Source organism: Leptonotus elevatus, chromosome 7 (assembly GCF_054856555.1).
Source record: "Leptonotus elevatus isolate MCC_2025b chromosome 7, RoL_Lele_1.0, whole genome shotgun sequence".
Lineage (NCBI taxonomy): Eukaryota > Metazoa > Chordata > Actinopteri > Syngnathiformes > Syngnathidae > Leptonotus > Leptonotus elevatus.
In genome coordinates this window covers 23,082,113-23,096,916 of record NC_141245.1, presented here as the reverse complement: position 1 = coordinate 23,096,916, position 14,804 = coordinate 23,082,113, and the positions used below count along the sequence as shown (strand labels likewise).

The 14,804-nt window shown below is 39.7% G+C and overlaps 1 protein-coding gene across 3 annotated transcripts in view; it reads left to right on the top strand.

The window, feature by feature from the left end:
* gab2 (GRB2-associated binding protein 2) overlaps positions 1 to 14,804 on the top strand; it is a 47,761-nt gene that overhangs the window by 19,330 nt on the left and 13,627 nt on the right. For 2 of the 3 annotated variants that reach the window (XM_086081415.1, XM_086081414.1), the window contains exon 2: positions 3,689 to 3,992. In XM_086081415.1, coding sequence (XP_085937541.1) covers positions 3,689 to 3,992 — 304 coding nt within the window. Of the gene's footprint in view, positions 1 to 3,453; positions 3,585 to 3,688; positions 3,993 to 14,804 lie in introns of those variants that run through there. The other variant, XM_086081416.1, reaches the window with a different exon arrangement.

The window sequence follows — 14,804 nt, the reverse complement described above, 5'->3', positions numbered from 1 at the left end:
GGCCCGGCGGATGCATGCATGCATGTGGCAACAATGTTATGGTTGCCCCTCCGAGGTTTCAAACAGCCAAATAAGGTTCACTGGACTTTTTTTTTTGCTTTTTTTGTATCGTATGACAAAGAGTGGAGCAAAATATCAGAAACAGCTCTTGGTATTGAGCAATGCAGTTCTACACTGCCCGTTGGATTCCGTCCGAGTGGATATGGCAACAGGGCATACGTTTGGGGGGGAGGGGGGGGGGGGGGTCTGTACTCAGCAGGAAACCCCTCATGAACTGTGGTCAACAGGAAGCTCAACAGCTCAGTGACAGTCAAGTGTCTTTATCTTGCCTCAAAGCAGGATAGCCTTTATTTCTCCCGAGGAACGTCTTTGACGAGAGTTGTCACTGGGTTCTGCATTGTGTCGGGGGTGGGGGGGGGCAAAAGTGCAGGGCCCGCAGGATCCCATGTGTCAGCAGACACGGCCTGGTGGAAGTGCATTGCTGGCGGATGTCCAAAAACGTCCACAGTCCCCCCCCCCCTCCTCCCCCCCCCCCTCCCCCTCCTCCACCCTCGCTCCGCCTCGCTTGGCTCTTCCTGGTTTATCTTCTTCCTCTTGTGTCTCTGAGCAAAGAGATAGCTGCTAAACATGCAGCAGAGCTTCCTTGTTACCTCCGCCAAGGACACAGTGGAAAGTCTAACATAATCGGAAAGTCCTCTACATTTATGCTCACGTGCAATGCAATGCACTGTAGACAGGCTAACAAAACTAGCATGGCTGCTGAAAAGCCAAGGATATTTGAACACACAGTTCAGCAGCACAGGTAGACAGACAATCTAACACTCACTTGCATATACAGTCATCTTTATCGCCTGAGAAAAATGGCTAATATTACTATCGCTAACTGAGCAGTTGTGACAGCAGTCTTCTTTGTGGAGAAGTATGCATTTAATATACTGCCACCTAGTGGCTACAGTGTGTACACCAGAAGGAGCAGCACAATGAATGCATGAAAGGATGATGTACACACTTTTTAAATATTTACATTCTATTTAATGTTGTTATTACTGGGATATTAGCTCTTTTAAATTTGGCAAACATTTACCAAAATCATCCAATTGTTTTATTGATGCATCAACATATTACAGCGCAAGACAAAGTACCATTTAACCCCCCCCCCCCCCCCCCAATTCCCCACCCCAAAAAACTAACTGGCCAATTTAGGAAAAAACTTTTTAATATTAATAATATATAAATATAATATTTTTAATATAATATTTGTAAAATATAATATCAGTTTTTAAAGTATTAATACTAATGGACAAAGTTTAGTAAAACAGTTAAATGTTCTGCCTGTAATTAAGTATCATTTATTTATTGTTGTAAACTTTAAAGGACCAAAAAAATAAGAAATGTTGTTCATTGTATATATTTTATACATTATTAATCTATTAGTCTGATTCATTGATTATCGGTATTTTATTCTGTAAAATATAAAAATTGGCACCGACGTAAAAAAATCCAAATCGGTCGGGCCCTAATTATTACTCCAATATTGTAGAGAGTTGTAGAGAGATGTTTTTTATTTTTATTTATTTTTTTTTTTTTTAACTCTTTGACTGCCATAAACGTTATAAAACGTTTAGCATAAACCTAGGGAAGGGCGCCGAGGACGTTAAAAGACGTCCCCTATGTTTTTTTTTTTTTTTTTCAAAAACGGGTGCAGGAAAGCCTTGGGCAGCTGTGCTGAAAGAATCAGGCTGATCTGATTAGTCAAAGACTCGTTTTGGCCCCTAGAGGGCAGCGATGACTCTCTTTGCACAAGGTTGGATGGGCCGCCCACCGTGGGCGTCAGTAGAAGACGTGAGGCGGAGCTAGAGTGTTGAGGAGACAATGGCTGATCCAAGCCACAATGGCTTGACCAAGCAACCGGTTACAAGCAGCTCAGCTTGAGCATTTTTTTCAAAGACGGAAAGCATCAATCAATACTAAAAAGCGCATTGATGTCAACGATGATGATGACAACGAGCTCTACGCCAAAGTTGGAAGCTTTGGCGTTATGAACACGTAGTAAGCCTCACGGCTAAGCGCGGCTAGCGCGGCTAGCGCTGCTAAGGCCGGAAAACGCGCACAATAGCCGGCCGGGTACTTCTACACAATCGGACATTCGATCGGGCGATGGAGAGTTGGCATCGACCAATGCAGATTGATAATGATGATGAAGATGACAACGAGCTCTACGCCAAAGTTGGAAGCTTTGGCGTGACTGTTATGAACAAGTAGTAAGCCTCATCGGCAAAGCGCGGCTAGCGCGGCTAGCGCTGCTAAGGCCGGAAAACGCGGAGCTGCACAAGCGGACATTCGATCGGACAATGAAGAGTACCCCGAGTCCAATGCATATTCATCGGAGGAGCGGGTACAGTCTGATCACGGAGAAGACACTGTTTCTGGACTACGATGCCACCATGAATGGAGTGGATAAAATGGATCAAGCAAATGCTGTTGCGTCTTCTTGCACGCAGGAGAGTGTTACACAAAGAAAAACTGTCGTTGAAACATCCACATATTTGTAAATAGCACCACAGTTGCACACATTTGTAAATAGTTTGCCAAATTGTTGTCAAATTGTTACACTGTTGAATGTAAATAAACGTATTTTGCTATCAAAAAACACTTTTTCATTCTTGGTGGTAGTGTTTTATAGAAGTAAAGCACTATTTAGGTGTTTGTGGCATCATTCATGGACAAAAAGAAGTGTCAAATTCACTAGAATGCATGAAATAATATCGTTTCACTAAAAGCTTGATTTCTCCGTATTTGAGTTCAAAACAAGCGAAATCGGATGAAACTAACCATTTTCTATTGTTGATTACTAAAGAACGGAATAAGGTAGAAACAAACTCTTTTTTTCTGATGAAAGATGAAAGTCCAATCTTTCATTTGGTAGTACGTGTGTTTCCATAGTCCAAACAGAACATTTTCTGTGGACCTTGAAAATCAGTCAAAATGCTTAAATCGGCTGGCACTGGCGGCATCCCTTTTCTGAAAACGTCTGGCAGTCAAAGAGTTAAGAGTGATATTGTTTTAATTTTAAAAAAAGTTACACAATTTTTTGTTAGTATTATACATATATGCACCTGGAACAAATTGATTACATTTCCATTTATTTCAATGTGGAAAGATGATTCAAAATATGAATATTTTGAGATACAAGCCAACTCTTGGAACAAATTAAACTTGTAAGTCAAGGCACCACCGTATCATTCTTTGACTGCAGTGCCGTCGCAGCATTAAAGTCAGCGCTTGACTGGAAACAAACGCACAGCGTGTGTCATGTGCCCGTTGTTGTCGTCGGGGGGGGGGTCGCAAACTGTCACGGCGGTGGAGCGCTGCCTGCTGTTTTTAAGCCGTGGAAGGGATATCAGCACAGGAAATACGTCGGTTGGGGTTGTAGGCGTAAACACCTGCTACACACACACACACACACACACACACACCACACCACACAAAAACCACACACACGTGCTCTTTTTAAAATAGTGTTGAAAGTGTTTGACAGCACAAACAAAGTCCAGCTGCTGACTGTCTTGTGATGGCAAGTGAATGTGCGTGGTTTCTTTTCAATGCATAAATTGTACAAGTGTGTCATGCAGTCGTCGTCGTAGTAGTAGCAGTGCTGCGTCACAACGCGTTATCTCCCCCCCACCAGGCATGGAAGAAGCGCTGGTTCATTCTGCGCAGCGGGCGGATGAGCGGTGACCCCGACGTGCTGGAGTACTACAAGAACGACCACTCCAAGAAGCCCATCCGGGTCATCGACCTGCACTGCTGCGAGCAGGTGGACGCCGGGCTGACCTTCAAGAGGAAGGAGTTCCAGGACAGCTTCGTGTTCGACATCAAGACCTCGGACCGAACCTTCTACCTGGTGGCCGAGACCGAGGAGGAGATGAACAAGTGGGTGCGCGCCATCTGCCAGCTGTGCGGCTTCAACCAGTCCGACGACAATAACCACGGTGAGGGGCGCTTTTTGCTTCCACTCCAGCGACCTTTTTAAGGATTTGATGCAGGATGGACTCACATATATACGCTATGTATTTATTTACTTCTTACTTTCACTTTCCTTTGTATACCAGATTAACCAAGAGTTAGTAAACAAGTGTACAGTTGAGACGAGAGTTTTTGTGCCACTGGTAAAAAAGCAAAACAAAAACAAAAAAAACAAGGACTTTTTGGAAGCACTCGAGTAATAAAAGTCATCAAACCAAAATAGGGAAAATAACCAAATAAATCATAGAAAAAAATAACAAACAACAAAATACAAATTTAGGACATAAACACAAAAGTGCAGATTCTCAATGATGTATTACATTATTTTGATTAAAAAGTAATGGATACATTATACAGTTTAAATCATGCATTATTTATATTATTTACAGTAGTCTGATAGGCACTGCATTATACATATTCTCGCATGTATTTTTTTAATGTAGCATTATTAAGCATATTTTTTATTTTAGCATTTTTATTTTATAATGTATACTGTATGTATTGTATATTTATTGTCTTTAAAATGTATTATTTATAATAGTACCGTGCTCACTGTTCGGCACCAGCGGATTCGCATATTAGTAGATTAAAAAAAACAAGATTAAAAAATAAAAATATAAAAAATAAAAATATTTTTAAAATATTTCTGCGCATTTCTAATGTATATTATGGGTTTGAAAAGACCAATATGGTTAATGTGACATGTTTTTTTAAAATATCTGAGTGAGTATCAAAAGTTGTTTTTCATGCTGAATAACTTCAGCTTCCTGACGGCAAGACAATAACATCTGTCAGATATCTCATAAGTAATTTCAGTTTTCACAAATTGTTTGCCTTCTTTCTCGGATAGCAACAAGAACGAGACGTACATTGTACGGATGGACAGACAACATGATCTTAGTTATTTTAATGAGTAATCCTTATTTCATTCATTCATTTTTAAAACAAGAGTAGTGTTTTAAAGTGAAATGTACTTTATTTTAATTGACACCTAATCAACTTTGTTGACTTTAATACGGTGACCTGAGTCGACTCCAAGCCAAGCAGGAATGACTCCAATATCTGCTAACTAGCTTTAGGGCTAATAATGTTGCCATCTGGCACCTTGTTGACATTAAAAGTTTTAACCCGCTTAGCGGATTGTGTGTAAACATGACATTTGCGCAGGTGTGAGCTAAAAGCAGCCGTTTATTTTCTGAATGTGTTTACATGACGAGGGGATTCCCTTCACATGTTGACGCTTAGCTCATAACGCTAACCGTTAGCTGTATTTTGCAGGTCGCGTCATTTTATTTTGGTCCTTCCAAATATTTCCTTCCTTTCTCTTGTGAGCGTTTCAGATTAAAAATAGAACACCAAAAAGCAGCTGTGACCCAATTCAATTTTTCAAGCTCTCATGCTAATTTACGACTCAAAATATGTGTTAACTCCACCATGAGTGCTAGCTTGTTCATAAATGCTAGCTTGTTCTACTCTCTGGGAAATGCACATTGCCCAAAAAAAGGAATGAAAGAAAGAAAAAACTGGGCTTAGAAAGCAAGACAAAAAAGTAATTAAATCAGCACTTGTGTTACTTAAATTAAGCAAAATGACGGAAAATGTGATTTGTTAAAACAAGTTAACGTAGCCTGTGATCTCTTACAATTTGTTTATTTACTACATATAACTATCGAATTATGCTTGAAGCAAAAGCCCTTGCACAAAAAACTGCCTGGTGAGAAGAAATAGCCTGGCACCCAAAAAACAAGCAGATTTGTCTTGATTTGAGATTTGAATTTTTGCGGTGCACTCGAATACTAATCCGAAGTGACCCCCTCTGAACTCTGAACATTCCATCTTGTTTGTGCCTCAGGGTTGTTTTCACGCACACCCACTTGACCTCTTACAAAACGTTAGATAATGATGTATTTTTGATATTGTTAATTTGACTACTGCTCAGGCAGTTTCTCGATATGATGAGTGCAAAACCACGGCAATGCATTTGTGGAAGAAGCTAAATGTCATGCAGCGTTTGAGCTTGTGTTGTCGTAGAAAATTGTCAGTAACTGAGTCAGCAGTTTTGTTGTTTGTATTTTTGGACACTTTCGTAAGTTTAGAATTTGACTTTGAAAGGAAAAGATTCAGCAAACGAAAATTAAAGTGGAATTACGTTAACGAAGACCAGTCTTGTTTGCTTTCTACAGGTTGCAGACAATATTGTAACAGCCCGCCTATTTTCCCGTAACGCTCTAAGTTGCCACAAGAGGGCACCAAAGCCCTTGCTAATGGGAATGTAGTTAGTCCGCTGCATTTATTTTTTTGTCAAATTCAAATCCTTTGTAAGCTATTTATTTACAATGGTAATGTTGTAAGAAGTATTTTGTCCTCATAGTTGGTTTATTTACAATCTTTTAATCCAAGCAATTGTACATTTTTAGGGGAGTGTTAACTCATTTGCTCCCAAAAACGTATTTATATGTTTTTAATGTTTGTTTGTTTTTTATGCTAGAAGGTATTGATGCAGCCTCTGACCTGAAGCGGTCACTTAAAGCAATGGTAGTTATTACCAAAAAAAAAGCCAGCAGGTGGCAGTAGAGTATAAGAGCTCAACCAGGGCCATGTTTTAAACAGGTTTGTGAATAATGATGAAACTTAGCTATATTCTAATGCTAATTGATGCAAAACAGAAATGGATAATAATATACTTTTTTTTCCTGATGAAAGAAGAGACTCTAATCTTTTTTTTGGTAGGTTCCATGTTTTTATAGCAATAGAACGCAATATTCTGTAAGCCTTGCAAAATCAGCCAAAATCCAGTAAAACAGCGGGGACCAAAGGGGGGAAAATGAATTTAATAAAAACTAATTATTGTAATTTTTTGCTCTTAGTAATAATAGCGGGGGAGGTTACTTTATGTCTCCTGTAAGAGAATCGACCCGAAAACCAACAAGTGAGCAGCTGCAAAATGAGCAGAGAAGATCGTTTTGTCATCTTTTCTTTTCTTCGCAGCTGCAGCCGACACCAAACAGACGGGGAAGTCCCTCTGTGAGGGAAAACAAACGGTGACACGGGAACACAAAAAAAAAAGAAAAGAAAAGAAAAGTCAAGTCAGTTAATTCCTCGTCTATAAAAGGACCAGATGTTCGCTCCGCTAACCTACGTTGTTGTTGTTGCCGTTGATATTGTTGATGTTGACATGATTTCACGTTTGCCGATGATGAAGAAGAAGAGTATTTCGGGGCATTCACTTGCTAGCGGTATTCGGTTAGCCATTAGCCACGCTAACCGGTGCTCCTTGTGTGGGATTGCGAGGAGGAGTTGATTCAGTGGCAGCATGACAACGAGTCATTGTTGCGCAACTGGCTTTGTTCCTTCAACGCAGACTTCCTGGCTCACGCGGAGACAATCGTGATGATGTTTCATTTCTTTCGGCTTATATTTAGATGGATGTGCTGATGCGTGCGGATCCCGTCCTCGGAAATATACGCCACGCTGACTGTCTATTTTAGGGGCTTTCAAACGTTTTCATCCTAATGGCAATTAAACATGTCTGCCACGTGTACCTTTAAATGCCATAAGATCTTTTTTTTTTTTTTTGAAAGTGTATTTTTAAGAAATAAAAGTTTGTTTGTTTTGAGAGAGGATGCTATGAGAATGAAGTAAAGACATCTTTATGCTCTCTTTTTAAAAAAAATGCAGCGCTATATTCCTGACAAAATTGTCATGTATGCACTTTTTCAAACAATACATTGAGAATTATTTTGCGGACCCCCAACCTACCCCAGTTTGAGAACACCTATTTGTTTATTACTAACAAGTGGGAAATGTTGTTTTTTTGTCATGTCATTTGTTTCTGTGTTAGTGGGAAATATTACGCAATAGCTATTTTTTTTTGTCATGTCATTTGTTTCTGTGTTAGTGGGAAATATTACGCAATAGCTATTTTTTTTTGTCATGTCATTTGTTTCTGTGTTAGTGGGAAATATTACGCAATAGCTATTTCCAAGAAGTGTTGTGGTTTGTGGTTGAATAAGCACTGACACTTCATGACAAATTTCAGTCAGTCGGTGCACATTTAGTTTGAAATCAGGATTGTTTGGCCTTGGCCCTCTATTAGTTATCCTTGAATCTTATTTTGGTACGTGTCATGGAGTTCTATGCTTCTAACTTTGGGTGAATAGTCTGGGGAAGTTCATTTTTTTTGTTCCCAGTGGACAAAAACAAGTGGCGTAGAGGAATGCTTGGCTGAATTTGGTGTGGAAGAACATCATCAAAATCTTTGGAATGAAATAGAATGGAGATGTTTCTTGAATGTCTTTCAGAAACTCTAACCGGAAGAATGGAAACTTGACTTTTTTTCCCCACTTCCTGTAAGTGGAATGTCCATGTTTCACAATACTTTTGTCCATATGGAGTCATAGAGTAACACACAGACAGGATTGTTGCACAACAATTATCAGTCAAAGTGACAAACTCAACTCCAATTTGTTGTGAGGTTCCTCTAGGAAAGGTTCTGGCTCCACTGTGGTTTTCTGTACTGGGAATTCCCTTATGTCCCATTAAGTGCATAGTATAAATCGCAAACATAGTTCTGCCCAATGGGCATCCAATATAACAATCAGTCAAATGCACTTAGTATTGGGGTTCCTCAAGGAAATGTTTTAGATCTACTAGTTTTCTCAGCTATTATTAGTGTAGAAAGTTTTTCACTTGCCACAGGTGGAGTCTGCTTCTACTGTACAGCAGCATAAATGCAACAAAATCCATCCAAAGTAACAATCAGTCATTGAGAGGTTTCTCAGAGAAATAAGCAAATGAATGAATAAATGTACATGTGTAGGTGCACGCTTGTCCCCAAGGACGACATGAGTAACTGGGGTCTGTTCTAAAAATAGCTCACCAGTGATGACTTGCTAAGAATTAAAACACAGGAATAATGTCAACATTTATTTATTTATACTTAGTATGGTTGTATGGTTAATGTACCAAATATATATATTTTTTTGTTTGTTTAAAAATGTAATAGAATGTGTTGATTGAAAAAAAAGAAGCTGTTTTTATTTACCCCAATATATATATTTTTTATGATATTTTAGAGCTGTAATTTTAATATCGTGACACCGCAATATTTTTCCTCATGGTTACCAGAATCTAAATCTAATATTGCCCCCCCCCTTGTCCAAATACTTTTGTCCATGTGCAGTAGCGTGAAACACAAACATGATTTTTCACAATGGCTATATACAATAACACTTTGCACTTTGGTATGGCGTTCCTCAGGGAAACGTTCTAGGTCCACTATAGTAGGAATTCCCATGTGTCCTAATAGTGTTAGTAGAAATAGCTCACTGTTTATGCATGCGTCCTTGGCATTGATTTCTGTGCCACTGGGAGGTCGGATGCGTGTTGCCGCTGAGAATAAAATGGACATCGCGGCCACCGCTGCAGATGCCGCAGCGTGCTCTCGCACCCTCGGTGACGATGAGGCCCGACAGCAACAAAAATACCACGTGTTGTCCTCTTCATGTGCGCTGCTGTTATCAGATGGTGATTGGCTGAGAGGCGGCCAGAGTGTTTCCATGCCCCCGGGAAACCACCTCGCGCCCGGCCGGCCCCACTCGCTCGTCTAATGAATGGAGCATCGTCTCGTCAATCACGGTCTTTGTTCTGGGCGCCCTCGCTCGTCCGAACACTCCGAGCAAGGGTTCATTTTCTTACGCAGAACAGCCCGTTCCTTCGTTTTACACAAACCCCCTCTTGATTTAATCTGACGAAGGACTGCGTGTACAAAAATAGTCCTTCATTTTTCTGCTTTAGCTCTTTCCCCGTCCTTTAAAAAAGATGACAAATGGGGGAACAGGAACTCTAATGACACTCATTTAAGTACAAACCTCCACCAAGGCCAGAACGATTCTGAGCCTCTTCACGCTGCTTTCCGGGCAAATTTGCAGACCCTGTCACACAATTCTAGCAAAGGTGAAATAAATATTCATGAATCCGCCAAAACAAAGTATCATGGAATTGCTTGAGTCGTTTTTATGGAATCCTGCTAATAAACAGATGCCCAATGAGAGCGTAACCTAATTTGGTATTAACTTGGCAGCCTCAGCCAGGGTTAAAAATAGCCGTCATTTTTCAGTTCCGACTGTATCAACCGTGAACATCTTCCCAGTGAGGAGTTTTGTGATGTTACGCAAGAAAGTTGGACATTTGACCCTGCGGAAGAAGCAACTGCACCTGTAAAAAATGTTTGAGCAACTTCTAATTGTCTTCTAATCTCTCACTAGAGTGAGTCACTGTGCACATCTTCTTTAGTTAAAAAGTGACTCCTGTTTCATTACACATGAACCTCAAAATACTTTACTGTGTCTCCGTACTTTTTGCTGCCGACCATTTAACTCATTTGCTCCCAAAAACGTATAAATAAGTTTTATTTTAAATATTACCATGCTCCCAAAAACATATTTATACGTTGTTTATGTTTTTATGCTAGAGCATACAGAAAGAAGGCTTTGATGCAGCCTCTGAACTGAAGAGAATGCTTGAAGCAATGGTATTGATTACAAAAACGGCCAGCAGGTGGCAGCAGAGTATAAGAGATTGATCGACTAATCTGATTCATTTTAATTTGGAATAAAATGTATTTTCCCTGATTACCGGTACTGTTTATTAACCAGTGTTTGGTGTTTATTTCGTACTTCATTTTCGTATAGTGATTTTTTTTTTCTTTTTTTAAAGGAGGGGGGGGTGGGATCGATGTTGTACTATGTTACCGGTTCAGTCATTGTCCAGCAGATGTTTGCAAATGTCTTATTTTAATTAAACACAGAAAATAATCAGTCTTCTTTCATGAAGGACTACAGAAATCAATGAACAATTGTTCATTGATTTCTGTAGTGTACTGTTGATATGCTGAAATCAGAGCATTTGGACGCTTTTAAATGAAAAAAATGGCTCTAAACGATGACTCGACTATTAAAATAGTTGTCGATTAATTTGATCATCGATTACTTGTTGATTAGTCGATTAATTTTGACAGCTCTAAACGTAATATAGGGTCGATATTTAAGCTGTAGACAAGTTCCAAAATGAGCAATTTAAGTCTGACTCGTGTCAAATCATGTGGCAGTCACGACTGCTGTGCTTTGTTATCCGGTAGCAAACGCAACAAGGTCAAAGGATCACGTACAACTGCGCTAAGAGCAACTCTCGACACTCTTCTCAGCACTTTGAGCCACTGGTGTGCTGGAACGCATGACGAGCCCGCTCAGATGCCCGGTGGCCGTGCGTTGAGGTCGTCTGCAGTCACACATTTCCACTTAAAATGTCATCTCGTGCGCTTTTTAAAACATCGATTGTGCTCCCCAGCCTGCAACGTTTGTGCTGGAAATCAGGTCAGGCCTTTGAAAAAGACATCTGCATATCTTGCCGCACCTCAAGGAGTAACTTGTTTTTTTATTTGCCTTTTTTTTTTTTTTTTTGCTACTGTGAGCAGTCTGAGCTCTCCAACTTTTTTTTTGGGGGGGGGGCAGAAAAAGTCTGTTTTAACAGAATTTTGAGGGTAGAATATGTGGACTTGTGAAAAATTCCTCCAATACGATGTCGACTCTGCAGCAGTGTTATAATAGTTTTGATGTTTACATTATAGTAAGTTTTTATTTCATTTTGACTGCTAATGTTTAATTGAAGTTAAGGTTAATTTTTTTTTAAAGCAGGTTTGTTCACAATGTAGAAAGCATTCTCACATATGTTATTGTGATTTTTATTCTCCGCACTTTTTTGCAGTGTAACAACTCCCACATAATATTCCCTATTTACACCGTTCAAATTTCATTTCATTTCATCATTGCTTCAAAAACCTGCCGGGGTTTATATCAATTTCACATTACTTACAGTATTCACACGATTTAACATTAAATTAAAAAAAATCCCCCTTTTTAGTACTTAAGTCTTTTATTTTTTAATTTGCTTCATAAGCACATGAAATTGCACTTTGTCTAGTTACTTTTATAAATGTAAGATGTAGTTTCCATCCAAGTATTTCCTTTTTTATTTTATTTCATTAGCGAAATTTTTTTTCTTCCGTTTTAGTTATTTTGTTCGGTTTTCATTAACTTTAGTAACCTTGGTCTACACGTGGTGAAATAAATACATTGGTGACTTAAATATAAAGAAATTAATTTTTTCTTGTTGTTTTAATATATCACATTTTTCCATCCATCCATCCACCCATTATCTGAACCGCTTTTGAAATGGAAAAAATAATAATCTAATACATAATATTACCAGATCTCACACTATTACTAATAATGTTTGTATGTCGACATCATTTTTGACCTTCAATTTTCCTCGAGTGTCTGACGCTGTGGCTTCCATCGCTTTTATTGACTTACGTCAGTGACATGTCTAGTGGCCCCACCTCTTCCCCACCCCCAATAACCTCACATGCAAATAGCTGTGTACGTGCGTGCGTGTGTTAACTTTGGCATCCCTCCCACAATTGCCACCACTTGGCCACTGAGGTTAATTTGCGACACTGACAGTGGCCGTTTTTTTCCTTCTTTTGTTCAAGAGCAATTTCTTGTGAAAGCATTAAGGAAATTGCTCCACCACATCCAAACCCCCCCCCCCCCCCCCCGCCCTTTCGTTCTGTCTATTTGTTTAAATTGCAAAACCAGACACTTGCAAAGCTTATGATTCACTATCTTTTTAAGCATATGCATATTGTGAGTGTAAAAATGTTTTTACTATATTATATGCAGTTATTATTGGAGGCTTTTTTTTTTTGTAGTGTAATAAGTGTAGCAAAACATTATTCAAAATATCTTAAACAATGCTATCTGTAAGAGGTTATCAGTGACAATTTCATTTTCCTCTTAATTAAATTATTTGGTTTAATCATTTATTTTAATAAATTTTAAGATTTTTTGTGCATATGTAATTTGCATATTTTTGCATAATGTTGTATGTAAATAATCATGTTTACATATGTAAAAATGTATATCAATTAGTTTTTTTCCAGAAATAAAACACAATACTTTTGAGTTACTTAAAATTGTATCGTTAAATTTGTCAAGTTTTCAACGCTTTTGATCCGTTCGTAATTTGTAAAAATAAATAAATAATAATAATAATAAAAAACCATTGACCAAATTGAAAAATTTATATCGACCAAAATTTATAAAACAAGTTTCCAACAAAGTGGATTTATTACATGCATATATTATATATTTCATAGATTCACTGTAACAATTTTGCTAAATGTCTTTCTTCTTTCTTTTTTTTAACAAATCTGTGCTCTTCGTCAGTTTAGACGTGGGGGTTATTTTTTTACAAACAAAATTGAACCATCCTAAAATGTTTCAAATGGCTTTCGTTCTTCATCTTGCAAACATGATGAATTACGATTTACGAGGGGTTAGCCCAACCCGTTTGATTAATTAACTGATTACCAAGTCGGCTGTGTGTGTGTGCCGATCATTATCTCTCTTTGACTCGTGATTGCAATTTGCGTTTCAAACCAAATGCAAAAGTGCTTTTTCCATTCACGCCGCGCGAGCTGCTGTTATTGTCTTCCTCTTCCTCTTCCTCTTCCTCTTCCTCTTCCTCTTCCTCTTCCTCTTCCTCTTCTATTTGTACATCTCAAATTCGATTATTTCACATCTTCCTCCAGTTCTGGCCCGACTGGAAGGAAATGAGCGGCGCACCGACAAAGACGCCGGTTGTCCTCGGTGAACCAGCTGGCTTCTAATTTTGGCCTCCTGAGATCCTGCAGCAGTTCTCGATTCGATTACGTCCAAAGAGCAGAGGAGAGACGCCCGCTGATGTATTATGGGGCCTAATTGGGGGGGGGGGGCTCGTCAACTTGGGCACTCGCTGACCCGAAATGTCGGATGTGTTGTTTTCCTCACCCGAAGTCTCTTTTGTTTTCATTTTTTGGTTTTGAGATGAACAATCTCATTGGAATATAGATATGGAAATAAATTAGCATTTGCATTACTTCACATGACTCTTTAGAAAAAGTGAATCAAACCCAAAATATTTAGGACTTTTGCACAGTACTGGTTGGATCCAGGGTTCTGAACTGCTTTTTGTGCTCGGATGGAGTGGATGGAACGGCGGTGACATCCATCATCTGACCCATTACCGTCAAGCATGGAGCACGTCGTCCGTACTCGTTTCAAAAAAAAAAAAGAAAAAAGAAGGGGAAAAAAAAAAAGACCTGAGATTGGTTTCATGTCATTCTCTCTCCTTTATGCTCGCCACCGAATGAGCGAGGGCGCCAATGAGGAAGGGGGGGGGGGGGGGTAGGGGGTGGGGACCGTATACGCAATCAATATCTCTCCCCATGTTAGTGTGCATGCATGAAAGCTTTTTGCAAAAGCTTTTTGCGGGGAGAGGAGATGACGAGAGTGGAATCACTCACAACAATGGCGTAATTGAAGATCATTGCAGTGAGATGGGGAGGGGGGCGGGGGGGTATGCTGGGTGGTTCTGATGTCAGGGGTGGGGGGGGGGGGGGCTTCCCTGCATGTCCACTGGCTGGCCTGGACATCCCACTGCAGAGGCATTACCCCCTCAGGCTTTCACCCCTCTTTAGTCTGGCTGGACTCTGTGCAACCCCCCCCCCCCCACACACACACACACACCCAGTATGTGTGTGAGACATCATGACTCATCTGGAACGCACCGAAAGAGCAGCTTGACCTCTGAGATGTCTTTGCAAAGGGAGGCTACTGTACATGAAAAGCAAGCAGCGTAGTGCGTCTCTAATATGTCTGACTCACCGGGCAGCTTTG